The sequence below is a fragment of the Oncorhynchus gorbuscha genome, linkage group LG14 (genome assembly GCF_021184085.1).
Source record: "Oncorhynchus gorbuscha isolate QuinsamMale2020 ecotype Even-year linkage group LG14, OgorEven_v1.0, whole genome shotgun sequence".
Classification (NCBI taxonomy): domain Eukaryota; kingdom Metazoa; phylum Chordata; class Actinopteri; order Salmoniformes; family Salmonidae; genus Oncorhynchus; species Oncorhynchus gorbuscha.
In genome coordinates this window covers 68,749,360-68,764,669 of record NC_060186.1, presented here as the reverse complement: position 1 = coordinate 68,764,669, position 15,310 = coordinate 68,749,360, and the positions used below count along the sequence as shown (strand labels likewise).

The window sequence follows — 15,310 nt, the reverse complement described above, 5'->3', positions numbered from 1 at the left end:
ACCAGTCACTCTCACATACAAACCAGTCACTCTCACATACAAACCAGTCACTCTCACATACAAACCAGTCACTCTCACATACAAACCAGTCACTCTCACATACACACATGTCACTCTCACATACAAACCAGTCACTCTCACATACAAACCAGTTACTCTCACATACAAACACAACCTCTCACATACAAACCAGTCCCTCTCACATACAAACCAGTCCCTCTCACATACAAACCAGTCCCTCTCACATACAAACCACTCACTCTCACATACAAACCAGTCCCTCTCACATACAAACCAGTCACTCTAGCATACAAACCAGTTACTCTCACATACAAACACACCCTCTCACATACAAACCAGTCCCTCTCACATACAAACCAGTCCCTCTCACATACAAACCAGTCACTCTCACATACAAACCAGTCCCTCTCACATACAAACCAGTCACTCTCACATACAAACCAGTCCCTCTCACATACAAACCAGTCACTCTCACATACAAACCACTCACTCTCACATACAAACCAGTCCCTCTCACATACAAACCAGTCCCTCTCACATACAAACCAGTCCCTCTCACATTCACACCGGCAGTGCTTTTGTGTGAGAGATGAATGTGGTCTCTGGGCCTCTCCTAATAGTTTCATATCCGTGCCATAAATAAAACATTGATACAGCCGGAACACACACACAGTCACAGACAGACACACGCAGATTTCAAAGTGGTGAGGACCGTGTGACAAACTGACAGGACTGCTGTCAGTATCATCGAGTTTCCATGACAACAGCGAGGAGGAGAGAATTGAGAGACACATGTACAGAATTCTCTCTTTTTTTCATATGTCTTGCTATGCACTGCTCCCCAACACTACTAATGACTACATGGTGTGCGTGCCAGTCCCAAAGGACGTGTTCTATATAACATAGCCTCCAGCAACTGGGGATGGTAAGGGAGGTGTGTGTGTGTGTGTGTGTGTGTGTGTGTGTGTGTGTGTGTGTGTGTGTGTGTGTGTGTGTGTGTGTGTGTGTGTGTGTGTGTGTGTGTGTGTGTGTGTGTGTGTGTGTGTGTGTGTGTGTGTGTGTGTGTGTGTGTGTGTGTGTGTGTGTGTGTTATTGTCTAGGTACCTATATACAGTATGTACAGAACATTGACAAACTAACTTGTTGGAAAGGTGGCATCCTATGACGGTGCCACGTTGAAACTCACTGAGCTCTACGTTAAGGCCACTCTACTGCCAATGTTTGTCTATGGAGATTGTGTGCTCAATTTTATACACCTGTCAGCAATGGGTGTAGCTGAAATAGCCGAATCCACTAATTTGAAGGGGTGTCCACAAAATGTTGTATTTGAAGGGGTGTCCATGGTGTACAGTATATACATTATGTATAGGTGTGTGTTTGTGTGGCGCAGTATGCAGAATGTACTCATCTTAGCATCCTCCAGGCTTTGTGCTGCTCTACTGGGAGACCGTGGCTCAGCCTCTAAACCCACCTAGCTACAAACAATAGATTCCTGACCCTGAGATACACTGGCAGCCAGTGACTATGACAACCCCACATATTCCTCTTTTTTACTTTTTTTCTCTCTCTTACATCCTGAACATAGAGATCAGACTATAAATGTAGCTATTCCATTATTTATTATTTTCTTTCCCAGTGCATGCCCTGCCTGGTTGCCAGCCACTCACCTGCGATGGGAGTTCCTGTTGCTATTGACATGGCCACGCCCCGAGCAGCCAGGAGTAGGGCACTTTAGAACATTTTCATACATTGCAAGAACTTAGGACAGACAGGGAGAGGTGAGAGAGACAGCGAGGGGTTAGGAGCACCCAGAGTCAGTCGTTATTGTCCAATTATAATTTGTTAGTGAGCAGAAAAAGTGTCATGCACTGTTACGGTCAACTGTCCTGTTGATGCTCATGCAAGCAGCAGAAAAATAATGGATTGAATCAAGCAGCATTCAAATGTAGTCGGCGTGTTGTTAGTCATTCTGAAGCATCTTGATGGACTAATCCATAAGAATTGAAAATGGTATGTAGGCAGACATTTGCTGTGATATTTAATGTTACATATGACATATTATAAACTGGGTGGTTCAAGCCCTGAATGCTGATTGGCTATCAGACCGTATATCAAAGGTATGAAAAAACAGTTCTGTTTACTGCTGTAATTACATTGGTAACCAGTTTATCATAGCAATAAGGCACCCGGGGGTTTGTGGTACATGGCCATTATTGTTGCGTTGTGCATAAGAACAGTCCTTAGCCATGGTGTATTGGCCATATACCACACCTCCTTGTGCCTTATTGCTTAAGTATATCTTTCCTTTACAGAAGCAGGAATAGAGGTAAGTCTGGTAAAAAATAAGTAGTCTCACAAAGATATGCTTTTATGTATAGAATCTATAGAGGAGACATCACTTTGCATGCAGGCATGGACATCGATCAAGCCGGGTGAACGCAAAGAAAGAGAGAGCATCCCCATGCTGATCGGAGGACAACCTCACGTGTCAACCCAACACAAGAACCATGGCAGGGCATTTAGTGGAAAAGAGGTACCCAGAAACTCAAAAGAAAATGAGAAAGAGGTTGTTCTACATTGCACTACGAGAGGGCAACAAACAGTCTAAATGCCCCCAAGCACAGTCAGTACGGAATGCAGTGTGCAGCACTTACTTTCTGGTGGCACCCTGTCCTTGTGGGGGCAGCCTGACAGGCTCCTGTGGTGGGGGTAGAGACCCGTGACGTGGCCTGTCCCATCACAGCCCGGGGTTGGACACTTACTCTCCTTCTTGTCCCCCCCTTGAGGAATCTACCAAGGATAAAAAGAAGGGGTGGGGTGGGGGGAAGTGGGGGGGGGGTGTTCAAAAGTCATCTATCTAGGTGAGTGTCCGACTGGTTACTACAGCATGTCACCCCTACAAACTGAAATGAATGGAATGTCCCATCCACTGTTGTTTACCAAACTTCATTTAGAGTGTCATATATTCATATTGTATTTGAACCGTATTATCCTCCCAAATTTAGAGGGGGTAGGACGAAACACAGACTATAGTCACACCTGATTTATCAGTTTATCATGGCAATACATGTTCCCCCCACATTCACATTCCCCCCACGCTTGCTGCGGAAAATCTGTGCAATTGTTCAATCCCAACATCCCAGAAATGCAATTTTATATTTCATAAAAAATTGACACTTGCTGTAGAGATAACACAGAATGACTAAGCCTGTGTGAAACTGGCTTATCAGCAGTTCTCCCATATGTCTATCTGGGGCCTCGCTATCGCTACCATCTCCACCAATCCTCAATGGTCCCCCAAGGACAAGGAACAATCCCAACTATGTTGAGCAGAGGCCGTGTGTATGAACATTGTCTCTGTGCGTCACAGCTAGATTTTTTAAATTTAGAACTAGTAATGGATCACAGAGCTATCAATATTCCTGACCCCATGGCAACATTAGAAAAATGAATACCCCCCCCCACCCACACAAGGCCATAGTCCCTGCCTTTGATGATGAAGACTTTGAATTTAAATAACTTGATGATAGATTATCTAATGCGATTATGACCATTCGAAAAAAAGAACTAGCATGTTGCCAGATCTGTAAGGTCTTACCAAAGCCTTATATAGCCCTGGGTCTTACTAGTACAGTCACCTATATGGTCTTCAGACTACAATTATACTTAATATTCCTTCAGACCTCCCCACCAGCTTCATGTGCTAATGGAAGTTAATAACATACCATTACAGTACATATCTGTGATGACCACCAATGGGTGATCCTTAATAATAGTCATTTTGTTATGCGATTTTTGCATGATTTGAGGCCTGCCATTCAACATCCTGTGGCTACTGTTGGCAAGACGTGTTGCGGAAGATGACGAGCAATGGGCAGAATTACCTGGAGAAATTACTTCAAGTGACTTTGGATTTCTACTACTTCAGTATAATAGGAACTTAAATGTCACATATTATAAGGTTAAATAATGCCTGAACATCCAATTCAGTGTGGTTTCTGAATATAGCTGTCCTCTTCCCTTCAGATGAACAGTGATAACACCCAACATTGGCTACTGCATATATTGATCTGACGCCTCTATGTCACACCCTGATCTGTTTCACTTGTCTTTGTGATTGTCTCCACCAGACAAACCGGTATAAATCCACAGGGGATAATGGGGAAGGTGGGCGACACCTGGAGGGGGTCCAGGTGTCGCCCACCTTCCCCATTATCCCCTGTGGATTTATACCGGTTTGTCTGTTTGTCTGTTGCCAGTTCGTCTTGTTTGTCAAGTCAACCAGCCTTTTTTGTATCAGCTCCTGCTCTCAGTCTCTCTTTTCTTGTCCTCCTGGTTTTGGCTCTTGTCTGTCCTGACCCTAAGCCTGCAGCTCCTGCTCTCAGTCTCTCTTTTCTTGTCCTCCTGGTTTTGGCTCTTGTCTGTCCTGACCCTAAGCCTGCAGCTCCTGCTCTCAGTCTCTCTTTTCTTGTCCTCCTGGTTTTGGCTCTTGTCTGTCCTGACCCTAAGCCTGCAGCTCCTGCTCTCAGTCTCTCTTTTCTTGTCCTCCTGGTTTTGGCTCTTGTCTGTCCTGACCCTAAGCCTGCAGCTCCTGCTCTCAGTCTCTCTTTTCTTGTCCTCCTGGTTTTGGCTCTTGTCTGTCCTGACCCTAAGCCTGCAGCTCCTGCTCTCAGTCTCTCTTTTCTTGTCCTCCTGGTTTTGGCTCTTGTCTGTCCTGACCCTAAGCCTGCAGCTCCTGCTCTCAGTCTCTCTTTTCTTGTCCTCCTGGTTTTGGCTCTTGTCTGTCCTGACCCTAAGCCTGCAGCTCCTGCTCTCAGTCTCTCTTGTCCTCCTGGTTTTGGCTCTTGTCTGTCCTGACCCTAAGCCTGCAGCTCCTGCTCTCAGTCTCTCTTGTCCTCCTGGTTTTGGCTCTTGTCTGTCCTGACCCTAAGCCTGCAGCTCCTGCTCTCAGTCTCTCTTGTCCTCCTGGTTTTGGCTCTTGTCTGTCCTGACCCTAAGCCTGCAGCTCCTGCTCTCAGTCTCTCTTGTCCTCCTGGTTTTTGCTCTTGTCTGTCCTGACCCTAAGCCTGCAGCTCCTGCTCTCAGTCTCTCTTGTCCTCCTGGTTTTGGCTCTTGTCTGTCCTGACCCTAAGCCTGCCTGCCTTCCTGTACATTTGCCCTGTTGCGGAAATAAACATTGTTACTTCGACACGGTCTGCATCTGGGTCTTACCTTGTCCTGATACTGTATGGATCTTTAAAGTTTATAGAATAATAATTTGATCTTCAGTTCAACCAAATACATTAAAATGTTATTGGTCGCATTCACATACAGTATTTAGCAGATATTAATGCGGGTGTAGTGAAATGCTTGTGTTCCTAGCTCCAACAGTGCAGTAATATCAAACTATACAAATAAATCTAAAAGTAAAACATTTGAATTAAGAAATAATAGAACGAGCAATGTCCAAGTGGCATTGACTACACTACTGTAGAATACAGAATATACAGTTGAAGTCAGAAGTTTACATACACCTTAACCAAATCCATTTAAACTCAGTTTTTCACAATTCCTGACAATTAATCCAATACCTTGACTTGGTTGACCTTAAGCCATTTTGCCACAATTTTGAAATTATGATTGGGGTCATTGTCCATATGAAAGACCCATTTACGACCAAGCTTTAACTTCCTGACGGATGTCTTGAGATGTTGCTTCAATATATCCACATAATTTCCCGTCCTCATGATGCCATCTATTTTGTGAAGTGCACCAGTCCATCCTTCAGCAAAGCACCACCACAACATGATGCTGCTATCCCTGTGGTTCCCGGTTGGGATGGTGTTCTTCAGCTTGCAAGCCTCCCCCTTTTCCTCATTATGGCCAAACAGTTCTATTTTTGTTTCATCAGGACATTTCTCCAAAAAGTATGATCTTTGTCCCCATGTGCAGTTGCAAACTGCAGTCTGATTTTTATGGTGGTTTTTGAGCAGTGGCTTATTCCTTTTTGAGTGGCCTTTCAGGTTATGTCGATATAGGACTCGTTTTACTGTGGATATAGATACTTTTGTACCTGTTTCCTCCAGCATCTTCACAAGGTCATTTGCTGTTGTTCTGGGATTGATTTGCACTTTTCGCACCAAAGTACGTTCATCTCTAGGAGACAGAACACGTCATCTTCCTGAGCAGTATGATGCATGGTCCCATGGTGTTTATACTTGCGTACTATTGTTTGTACAAATGAACATGGTACCTTCTGGCATTTGGAAATTGCTCCCAAGGATGAACCTGACTTGTAGAGGCCTACAACTTTTTTTCTGAGGTCTTGGCTGATTTCTTTAGATTTTCCCATGATGTCAGGCAAAGAGGCACTGAGTTTGAAGGTAGACCTTGAAATACATCCACAGGTACACCTGCAATTGACTCAAATGATGTCAATTAGCCTATCAGAATCTGCTAAAGCCAAGACATCATTTTCTGGAATTTTCCAAGCTGTTTAAAGGCACAGTCAACTTAGTGTGTGTAAACTTCTGACCCAGTGGAATTGTGATACACTGAATTATAAGTGAAATAATCTGTCAGTGGACAATTGTTGGAAAAATTACTTGTTTCATGCACAAAATAAATGTCCTAACCGACTTGCCAAAACTATAGTTTGTTAACAAGAAATTTGTGGAGTGGTTGAAAAACTAGTTTTAGTGACTCCAACCTGAGTCTATGTAAACTTCCGACTTCAACTGTACATATGAAATGAGTAAAACAGTACGTAAACATTATTAAAGTGACTAGTGTGACCAGGGCAGACGAGTAGCTACAGTATTAAACTTTCAGATCAACGTCTTTTCTGTCCTTTTGAATGTTACTCAAAACACAGCATCTCTGTCCAACGACCATGAACGCCACGTGCCACCACCACCCCTCTGATACTACCATAATGACCCGGTCTGAAATGTTGCTCATTCATCTGCTCTGAAGCTATCTTATAGATTAATAACTGCATACACAGAGATGGGATGGCTCACTCCCATGCCTGACAAGCCAAGCGTCTGATGTTAGCATGCCAGACTATTTTAACAACATAAGTTTGAAGTCGACGCTGCCACTGCAATATACAGCATGGAGACCAGCTGGGGGAAATGTTTCTGTCCTCTCCCAGGGAGGAGCTGAACTACTGGGCAAGGGGTCAAGTAAACGTCCAATATTACTAGATCCATGTGCTAAAAAAGATATCTGAGTTATTCAGCTTGATGTTACATAATTCTGTTTCTGTGGGCCCTATTGGCATCTGTTGAAACCTATTTTCAGCTGATAGCCTTCGTCTTTAAGAGTTCATTTAATATCACGTCTACATACAGTCCATACCTTTGTCTGTACATTATGCCTTGAATATATTCTATCGCGCCCAGAAACCTGCTCCTTTCACTCTCTCTTCCGAACATACTAGACGACCAGTTCTGATAGCCTTTAGCCATACCCTTAATCTACTCCTCCTCTGTTCCTCTGGTGATGTAGAGGTTAATCCAGGCCCTGCAGTGCCTCTCATTTGTTGACTTCTGTAACCGTCAAAGCCTTGGTTTCATGCATGTTAACATTAGAAGCATCCTCCCTAAGTTTGTTTTATTCACTGCTTTAGCACACTCTGCAAACCCGGATGTCCTAGCCGTGTCTGAATCCTGGCTTAGGAAGTCCACCAAAAACCCTGAAATTTCTATCCGTAACCAAAACATCTTCAAGATAGAACTGCCAAAGGGGGCGGTGTTGCAATCTACTGCAAAGATAGCCTGCAGAGTTCTGTCTTACCATCCAGGTTTATACCCAAACAATTCGAGCTATTTTTAAAAATCCACCTTTCCAGAAACAAGTCCCTCACCGTTGCCACTTGCTATAGACCACCCTCTGCCCTCAGCTGCGCCCTGGACACCATATGTGAATTGAATGCCCCCAATCTATCTTCAGAGCTCATACTGCTAGGTGACCTAAACTGGGACATGCTAAACACCCCGGCCATTCTACAATCCTAGCTTGATGCCCTCAATTTCACACAAATTATCAATGAACCCACCAGGTACAACTCCAAATCCGTTAACACGGGCACCCTCATAGATATCATCCTAACCAAATTGCCCTCCAAATAAACCTCTGCTGTTTTCAATCAAGATCTCAGCGATCACTGCCTCATTACCTGCATCCGTAATGGGTCTGCGGTCAAACGACCACACCTCATCACTATCAAACGCTCACTAAACCACTTCTGTGAGCAGGCCTTTCTAATCGACCTGGCCCGGGTATCCTGGAAGGATATTGACCTCACCCCGTCAGTAGAGGATGCCTGGTTATTCTTTAAAAGTGCCTTCCTCACCATCTTAAATAAGCATGCCCCATTCAAAACATTTTGAACCAGGAACAGATATAGCCCTTGGTTCTCTCCAGACCTGACTGCCCTTGACCAGCACAAAACATCCTGTGGCATTCTGCATTAGCAGAAATTTGCATCTTGTAGCACAAACTCAAAAATGTTCTGGGACACTGTAAAGTCCATGAAGAATATGAGCACCTCCTCCCAGCTGCCCACTGTTATAATTGTGAATTTCAATAAGCATTTTTCTATGACTGGCCATGCTTTCCACCTGGCTACCCCTACCACGATCAACAGCCCTCCATCCCCCACAGCAACTCGCCCAAGCCTCCCCATTCCTCCTTTACCCAAATCCAGATAGCTGATGTTCTGAAAGAGCTGCAAAATCTGGAGCCCTACAAATCAGCCGGGCTAGACAATCTTGACCCTCTATTTTTAAAATGATCTGCCCTATTACTAGCCTGTTCAACCTCTCTTCAAAGGGGGAGACACTCTAGACCCAAACTGCTACAGAACTATATCTATCATACCCTGCCTTAATAAGGTCTTCGAAAGCCAAGTTAACAAACAGATTACCAACCATTTCGAATCCCACCGTACCTTCTCCGCTATGCAATCGGGTTTCAGAGCTGGTCATGGGTGCACCTCAGCCTCAAGGTCCTAAACGATATCATAACCGCCATCGATAAGATACATTACTGTCTAACTGTATTCATCGACCTGGCCAAGGCTTTTGACTCTGTCAATCACCACATTCTTATCGGCAGACTCAACAGGTTCACCAACTACATCTCGGATAGAGTTCAGTGTGTCAAATCGGAGGGCCTGTTGTCCGGACCTCTGGCAGTCTCTATGGGAGGGCCACAGGGTTAAATTCTCAGGGCAACTTTCTTCTTTGTATATATCAATGATGTTGCTCTTGCTGCTGGTGATTCTCTGATCCACCTCTACGCAGACGACACCATTCTGTATACGTCTGGTCCTTCTTTGGACACTAACCTCCAGACGAGCTTCAATGCCATACAACTCTCCTTCTGTGGCCTCCAACTGCTCTTAAATGCAGTAAAACTAAATGCATGCTCTTCAACCGATCGCTGCCTGCACCTGCCCCCCCGTCCAGCATCACTACTCTGGACGGTTCTGACTTAGAATATGTGGACAACTACAAATACTTAGGTGTCTGGTTAGACTGTAAACTCTCCTTCCAGACTCACATTAAGCATCTCCAATCCAAAATTAAATATAGAATTGGCTTCCTATTTCGCAATAAAGCATTCTTCACTCATGCTGCCAAACATAGCCTCGTAAACCTGACCATCCTACCGATCCTCGACTTCGGCGATGTAATTTACAAAATAGCCTCCAACACTCTACTCAACAAATTGGATGTCTACCACAGTGCCAACAATTGTGTCACCAAAGCCCAATATACTACCCACAACTGCGACCTGTACGCTCTCGTTGGCTGGCCTTTGCTTCATACTCATCCCCAAACACACTAGCTCCAGGTCATCTACAAGTCTCTGCTAGGTAAAGCCCCGCCTTATCTCAGCTCACTGGTCACCATAGCAGCACCCACCCGTTGCACGCGCTCCAGCAGGTATATCTCACTGGTCACCCCCAAAACCAATTCCTCATTTGGTCGCCTTTCCTTCCAGTTCTCTGCTGCCAATGATTGGAATGAACTGCAAAAATCACTGAAGCAGGATACTCGTATCTCCCTCACTAGCTTTATGCACCAGCTGTCAGAGCAGCTCACAGATCACTGCACCTGTACATAGCCCAACCAACTACCTCATCCCCATACTGTATTTATTTATTTATTTATCTTGCTCCTTTGCACACCAGTATCTCTACTTGCACATTCATCTTCTGCACGTCTCCCATTCCAGTGTTTAATTGCTATATTGTAATTACTTCGCCACCATGGCCTATTTATTGCCTTAACTCCCTTATTCTTCCTCAATTGCACTCACTATATATAGATTTTTTCTACTGTATTATTGACTGTATGTTTGTTTATTCCATGTGTAACTCTGTGTTGTATATGTCGAACTGCTTTGCTTTATCTTGGCCAGGTCACAGTTGTAAATGAGATCTTGTTCTCAACTGGCCTACCTGGTTAAATAAAGGTGAAATAAAAATCAAATTAAAACAATTAAACGAAATGCTGTTGACACTGAGTGCAACATCAATACTGTACAGATCAGGTTGAAGATACTAGCTGACCTAAGGGCTATTGTGTGAATGGGGAGAGTGTTGAGAGTTTCAGGAAGTGGTTACCTTTAGGGTAGTATGCTCTCTTTGACCCGTCGTGGTGCATTCTGGACTTGCGCTCCTCAGCCCCGCTGCTCTGTCGGGGGCTGTGCTCGCCGCGATGGTGGTGATTATGATTGTCCCTCCGGACCACCGCATGATGTCCCTCCAAGGCCATGCGGTCCCTCATGACCTTGGCTCGCTCCGACTCCATAGCAATGGCCTTCTCCAGAAGGGACAGGTTGCCTTTTGTCATGTCGAAGGCCTCTTCTGAGCGATCCGAGGCCACCGATGTGGTGTCCTCATCCCCGTCCTGGTGGCAGCTGGCCGAGTAGCCCGTCCTTGAGGCCGGGCTCAGCTGCTCCTCCAGCTTCATCAGGTTGACCATGTCTGAGTAGTTGCGCTCCAGGGACCCACGCTCGTCTGGCTGCTGGCCCTGCTGGCAGCTCTCGTACCTGGGCAAGTGGTGGTGGTCCTGAGGCTGGTGCTGAGCCTGATGGTGCTGGTGGTCGGTTTGGTGCAGTAGGTGGTGGTGGGGCTGGTGAGGGTGGTGGTTCTGATGTGCCTGGTAGTGGTGCAGGCCCGGGTGTCCAGGGCGGTCAGATGGAGATGTCTCGTTTAGCTTGCGGGCCAGGTCAAAGCACTGGTTCCTCAGACACTCCAGGCTGTTGAGACACACCTCCTCTTCGCTCTCCTCAGCCTGACCCCTGACCCCATGATGGTGGGACCGCCCGTTGGGATGCTCGCCGTCATCCACCCCTTCTAGGCAGCCATCTTCAGGCAACATGGCACCGTGGCCCTGCGCCAACAGCTTGAGTGAATCCACTGTCTCCCTGACCACGTCACTGTCCAGGTCCACGCTCAACTCGCCCTTCCTGCTCCCGCCGTGCTCGCTACCCTCTTCCTCATCATCATCATCGTCCTCGCCGGCACTGTTGGAGGAGTTGCTGTTCATCTCTGACTCGGTCATGGCCTGGTAGGCAGCGTCCTCTGCTATCTTCCCCAGGTTGAGAAGGGACTTGGCCACCAGCTCATCATAGTTTTCATACTCTTCCCCGTTAGGGCCGATGTTTGGACCGGGGCCGCTGTTGTTGTTGTTGTTGTCCTTCTGTCCCATCGAGTGATGCCTTGATTGTCCACTATTTTTGTAGCGGTTCCCTGTGGTCATGAAAGGAAGGATAGACCTTTCAGCCCTTACTATAGTTGGATAGACGAAGAACAAGACCATCATAGTTTAATTCTTTGGGATATTAATATGAAATTCAACATCTTTCAAAAACATTCCATCTAGTTAGATTTTGATCTGCCTTTGATCTTGCAGTTCTGTGATTTTTATATATATGCCATTTAGCAGACACTTTTATCCAAAGCGACTTACAGTCATGTGTGCATACATTCTACGTATGGGTGGTACCGGGAATCGAACCCACTACCCTGGCGTTACAAGCGCCATGCTGTACCAACTGAGCTACAGAAGGACCAACTATCAACTTACTATCAATCCCTTCAATGTATTACTTACTGTACAATGGTTTGGCTATTAATCATCACATTTAGTGGATTATGTTTGCATTAATAGTTTGATGTACATCATATATTTGGCCAGTCATTGCCAGTATTAAGTCCTTTAAATAAAACGCGTAAAAGTCAAATCCAATGTATCTAGTACGACTAATAAACCAAATGCCTTTTAATTCATCCATTCAAATTAATTTACTTTTCAACTAATCATGGATCATGAGTCAATGTGGTTGTAATAATACATTTCAGTGTTGATTTTAGGGACAGCGGCATATGAGACCGCGGGAGGGAATGAAAGAGGCGTATGAGGTGTTCCGGTTCGGGAGCACGAAATGTCCTCGGAGAAGGTATTTCCATGGGGGGGGGGGTTAATAACTCGGTGAGCTCCTCTCTCGATAGCTCTTGAAGGCACTGTCAGAAGCGATTGAGGACAAGATAGATAGAGAGAGAGGGAGACAGAGAAAGATGGAGTGCCGATGTGGGGAGAGCAGGCGCATCTGGTGCACCGAAGGTAGAGAACCACTTATTACACCCCCCTTCCTCCTGAGGACCTTACTGGCCACATGCTCACGGAGACCATCATGCCTCTGCCCAGACAGACCCCTTTCACCAATTCTATTCTCTCTGAGGTATTATGCCTCCGTCTCTCCATGATTGGGTATGGCTCTCAATGGCCACATCAAAGGTGCATCACTTTGATTAGAAGTATATCTTTGATTCAAGGACCTCATTTCTAGTGGTGGCTTATTAGTCCAGCAAATAACTCCCAGCTCCACCCAACTCTATCACCCTCTCTTATTGCCCCAGAAACATTGGAAATATGCACTCACCTGGCTCATGGTGCACTTCTTCCTCCTCTTCTTCCTCATGTTCATCTTCATCACCCTCATCCTCCTCCTCCTCTTGCTCCTCCTCTTCTTCTTGCTCTTCATCATCCCCATCCTCTGCTTCCTCGTCATCCTCTATCCCATCCTCCACCTGTTCTATCTCTACTGGCCTGACTACCGCTTTCTCCCTCTCCACCTCTTCCTCCTCTTCCCCTTCCTCATCACCTTGCTCCTCGTTATCCTCCGAAAATCCTTCCTCCTCCTCCATCTCTTCTCCCTCTTCCTCTCCCTCACCTTCCTCCTGGATCTCCCCCTCTAACTCCCCCTGCTCCTTCTCCTCCCTCTCATCCATGGGTTCAGGTTCATAGCAGGGGAAGATGGCAACAGTGTCCTCCTCTGGGTCGTGAGGGGTTAAGAAGGGCCTCCTCTTGGGGGCAGGCTCCAGAGGCTGTTTCTCCTGGGTCTTCCTCTTTTTGGCCAGGGGGCAACCATAGACACTAAATACAAGACATGAGAGGAGTAGAGATTTGTTCAATGGCCTTAATGAGATAAGGGTTCTGTATCTCTAGAGATACCGTGTTATAGCCAGATATAGCCAATCTGGCACAATGTTAATGACTTCTATATCAGTTCAAATCTGGAGGATTCAAAATGCAGTCCAACAGGCTCAGAGAGGACGTCAATCATTGCATAATGTCAACTAAACAAGAATTGAAATATATATTTTCTAACCAATTGTACATACATACAGGAAAATACATTCTCTACTTCAATTACATTCCCAAACGCCACTGCATTTCAAAAACCCAGCAGACATCGTTTAGAAGACTCAGCCTCCAAAATGTAAAACCAATGCTTATTCAACCAGCCCTCAATTACACAACCAGCCCTCAATTACATTCCCATAATAATCATTAGCTGTTGAGAGATTTCCATTTAATTGCTCAAAAACAGTGAGTGAAATTATGCATGGTTTTAAAACCTCTCTGGGATAGGGTCTAGTTTCCTGAATTTCTGCCTGACTGACATGCCCTGTTACTCAAGCCCAGAAGCCAGGATATGCAAAATTGGTAGCATTGGATAGAAAACACTTTGAAGTTTCTAAAACCGTTCAAATAATGTCTGAGACTAAAAGAGAATAGATATGGCAGGCGAAAATCCGAAGATTCCACTAGATGTCAACAGTCTTTATTCAAGATTTCAGGTTTTTTGAAAAACAAGCAAGAATTTAGAGTTTTGGTGAGGAGATCACCGGAACAATCATTCTTTGGGCGTGCGGGGGAGAGGGCGCGCGCTTACTCATTTTGCTTTCCTATTGAACATACTACTTTCCATATGAAATATTATAGTTTATTTACATTTTAGAGTACATGAGCATTAAATAGAAATGTCGTTTGACTTGTTTGGACGAAGTTCAGAGGTAGCTATATGGACTCCTATGTCTGCATGTTGAACGAGTGGATTACTGAAATTACTTTTTGGGATAAAAAGAAGGATTTTATCGAACAAAATGACCATTCATGTTGTAGCTGGGACCCTTGATGTGGGGTGCCGCCCTAGACAATCGCATGGTATGCTTTCGCTGTAAAGCCTATTGTAAATCAGACAACGCAGTTAGATTAACAAGAATGTAATCTTTTAAATGATATAAGATATTTGTACGTTCATGAATGTTTAATATTACAATTATATATTTGAATTGCGCGCCCTCCAATTTCACTGGATGTTGTCGGCTGGTGTCCCGCTAGAGGGACGCATAACCCTAAGTTAATGTGGATGTCAGGAAATCAATTACTTTATTTCCATATCTAGGGGCTTATTTATAGTTTGGAAGGAAAAGTTGAAGATTGCTGTTCTTTATCAATGAGACTAGATTAGACTGTGATGAGATGCCACAGTTATTTGAGTGGATGTGAAATAGTAGTAGTAGCCTGGATTCCACACGCAACATTGCTCTGCCTGTTCCACCATTGTTGAAGGGAAACAAAAGTGAAACAGGGGGATACTCAGTGTGGAGTCCACTGGGGCACACTCCAACACTCAGACATCATTTACAAATGCAGTATATGTATTTAGGGAGTCTGCCAGATCAGAGGCAGTAGGGATTGATATATATATTGATAGGTGCGTAAGTCAGACCACATTGCTGTCCTGCCTGAGCATTTGATATGTAATGAGTACCTTTGGGTGTCAGGGGAAATGTGTCAGGGAAAATGTGTCAGGGGAAATGTGTCAGGGGAAATGTGTCAGGGGAAATGTGTCAGGAGAAATGTGTCAGGGGAAATGTGTTGGGGAAAATGTGTCGGGGGAAATGTGTCAGGGGAAATGTGTCAGGGAAAATGTGTCAGGG

The 15,310-nt window shown here is 45.0% G+C and overlaps 1 protein-coding gene across 1 annotated transcript in view; it reads right to left on the bottom strand.

Annotated features, from left to right (window-relative positions):
- The window catches only part of LOC123995338 (myelin transcription factor 1-like protein), a 120,495-nt gene that overhangs the window by 46,831 nt on the left and 58,354 nt on the right, over positions 1–15,310 (bottom strand). Inside the window, exons 6-10 of the mRNA XM_046298885.1 lie at positions 12,964–13,457; positions 10,640–11,770; positions 10,068–10,073; positions 2,676–2,801; positions 1,689–1,779 (exon numbers count right to left, since the gene is read on the bottom strand). Of these exons, the coding sequence (XP_046154841.1) occupies positions 1,689–1,779; positions 2,676–2,801; positions 10,068–10,073; positions 10,640–11,770; positions 12,964–13,457 (1,848 nt within the window). The remainder of the gene's footprint in view (positions 1–1,688; positions 1,780–2,675; positions 2,802–10,067; positions 10,074–10,639; positions 11,771–12,963; positions 13,458–15,310) is intronic.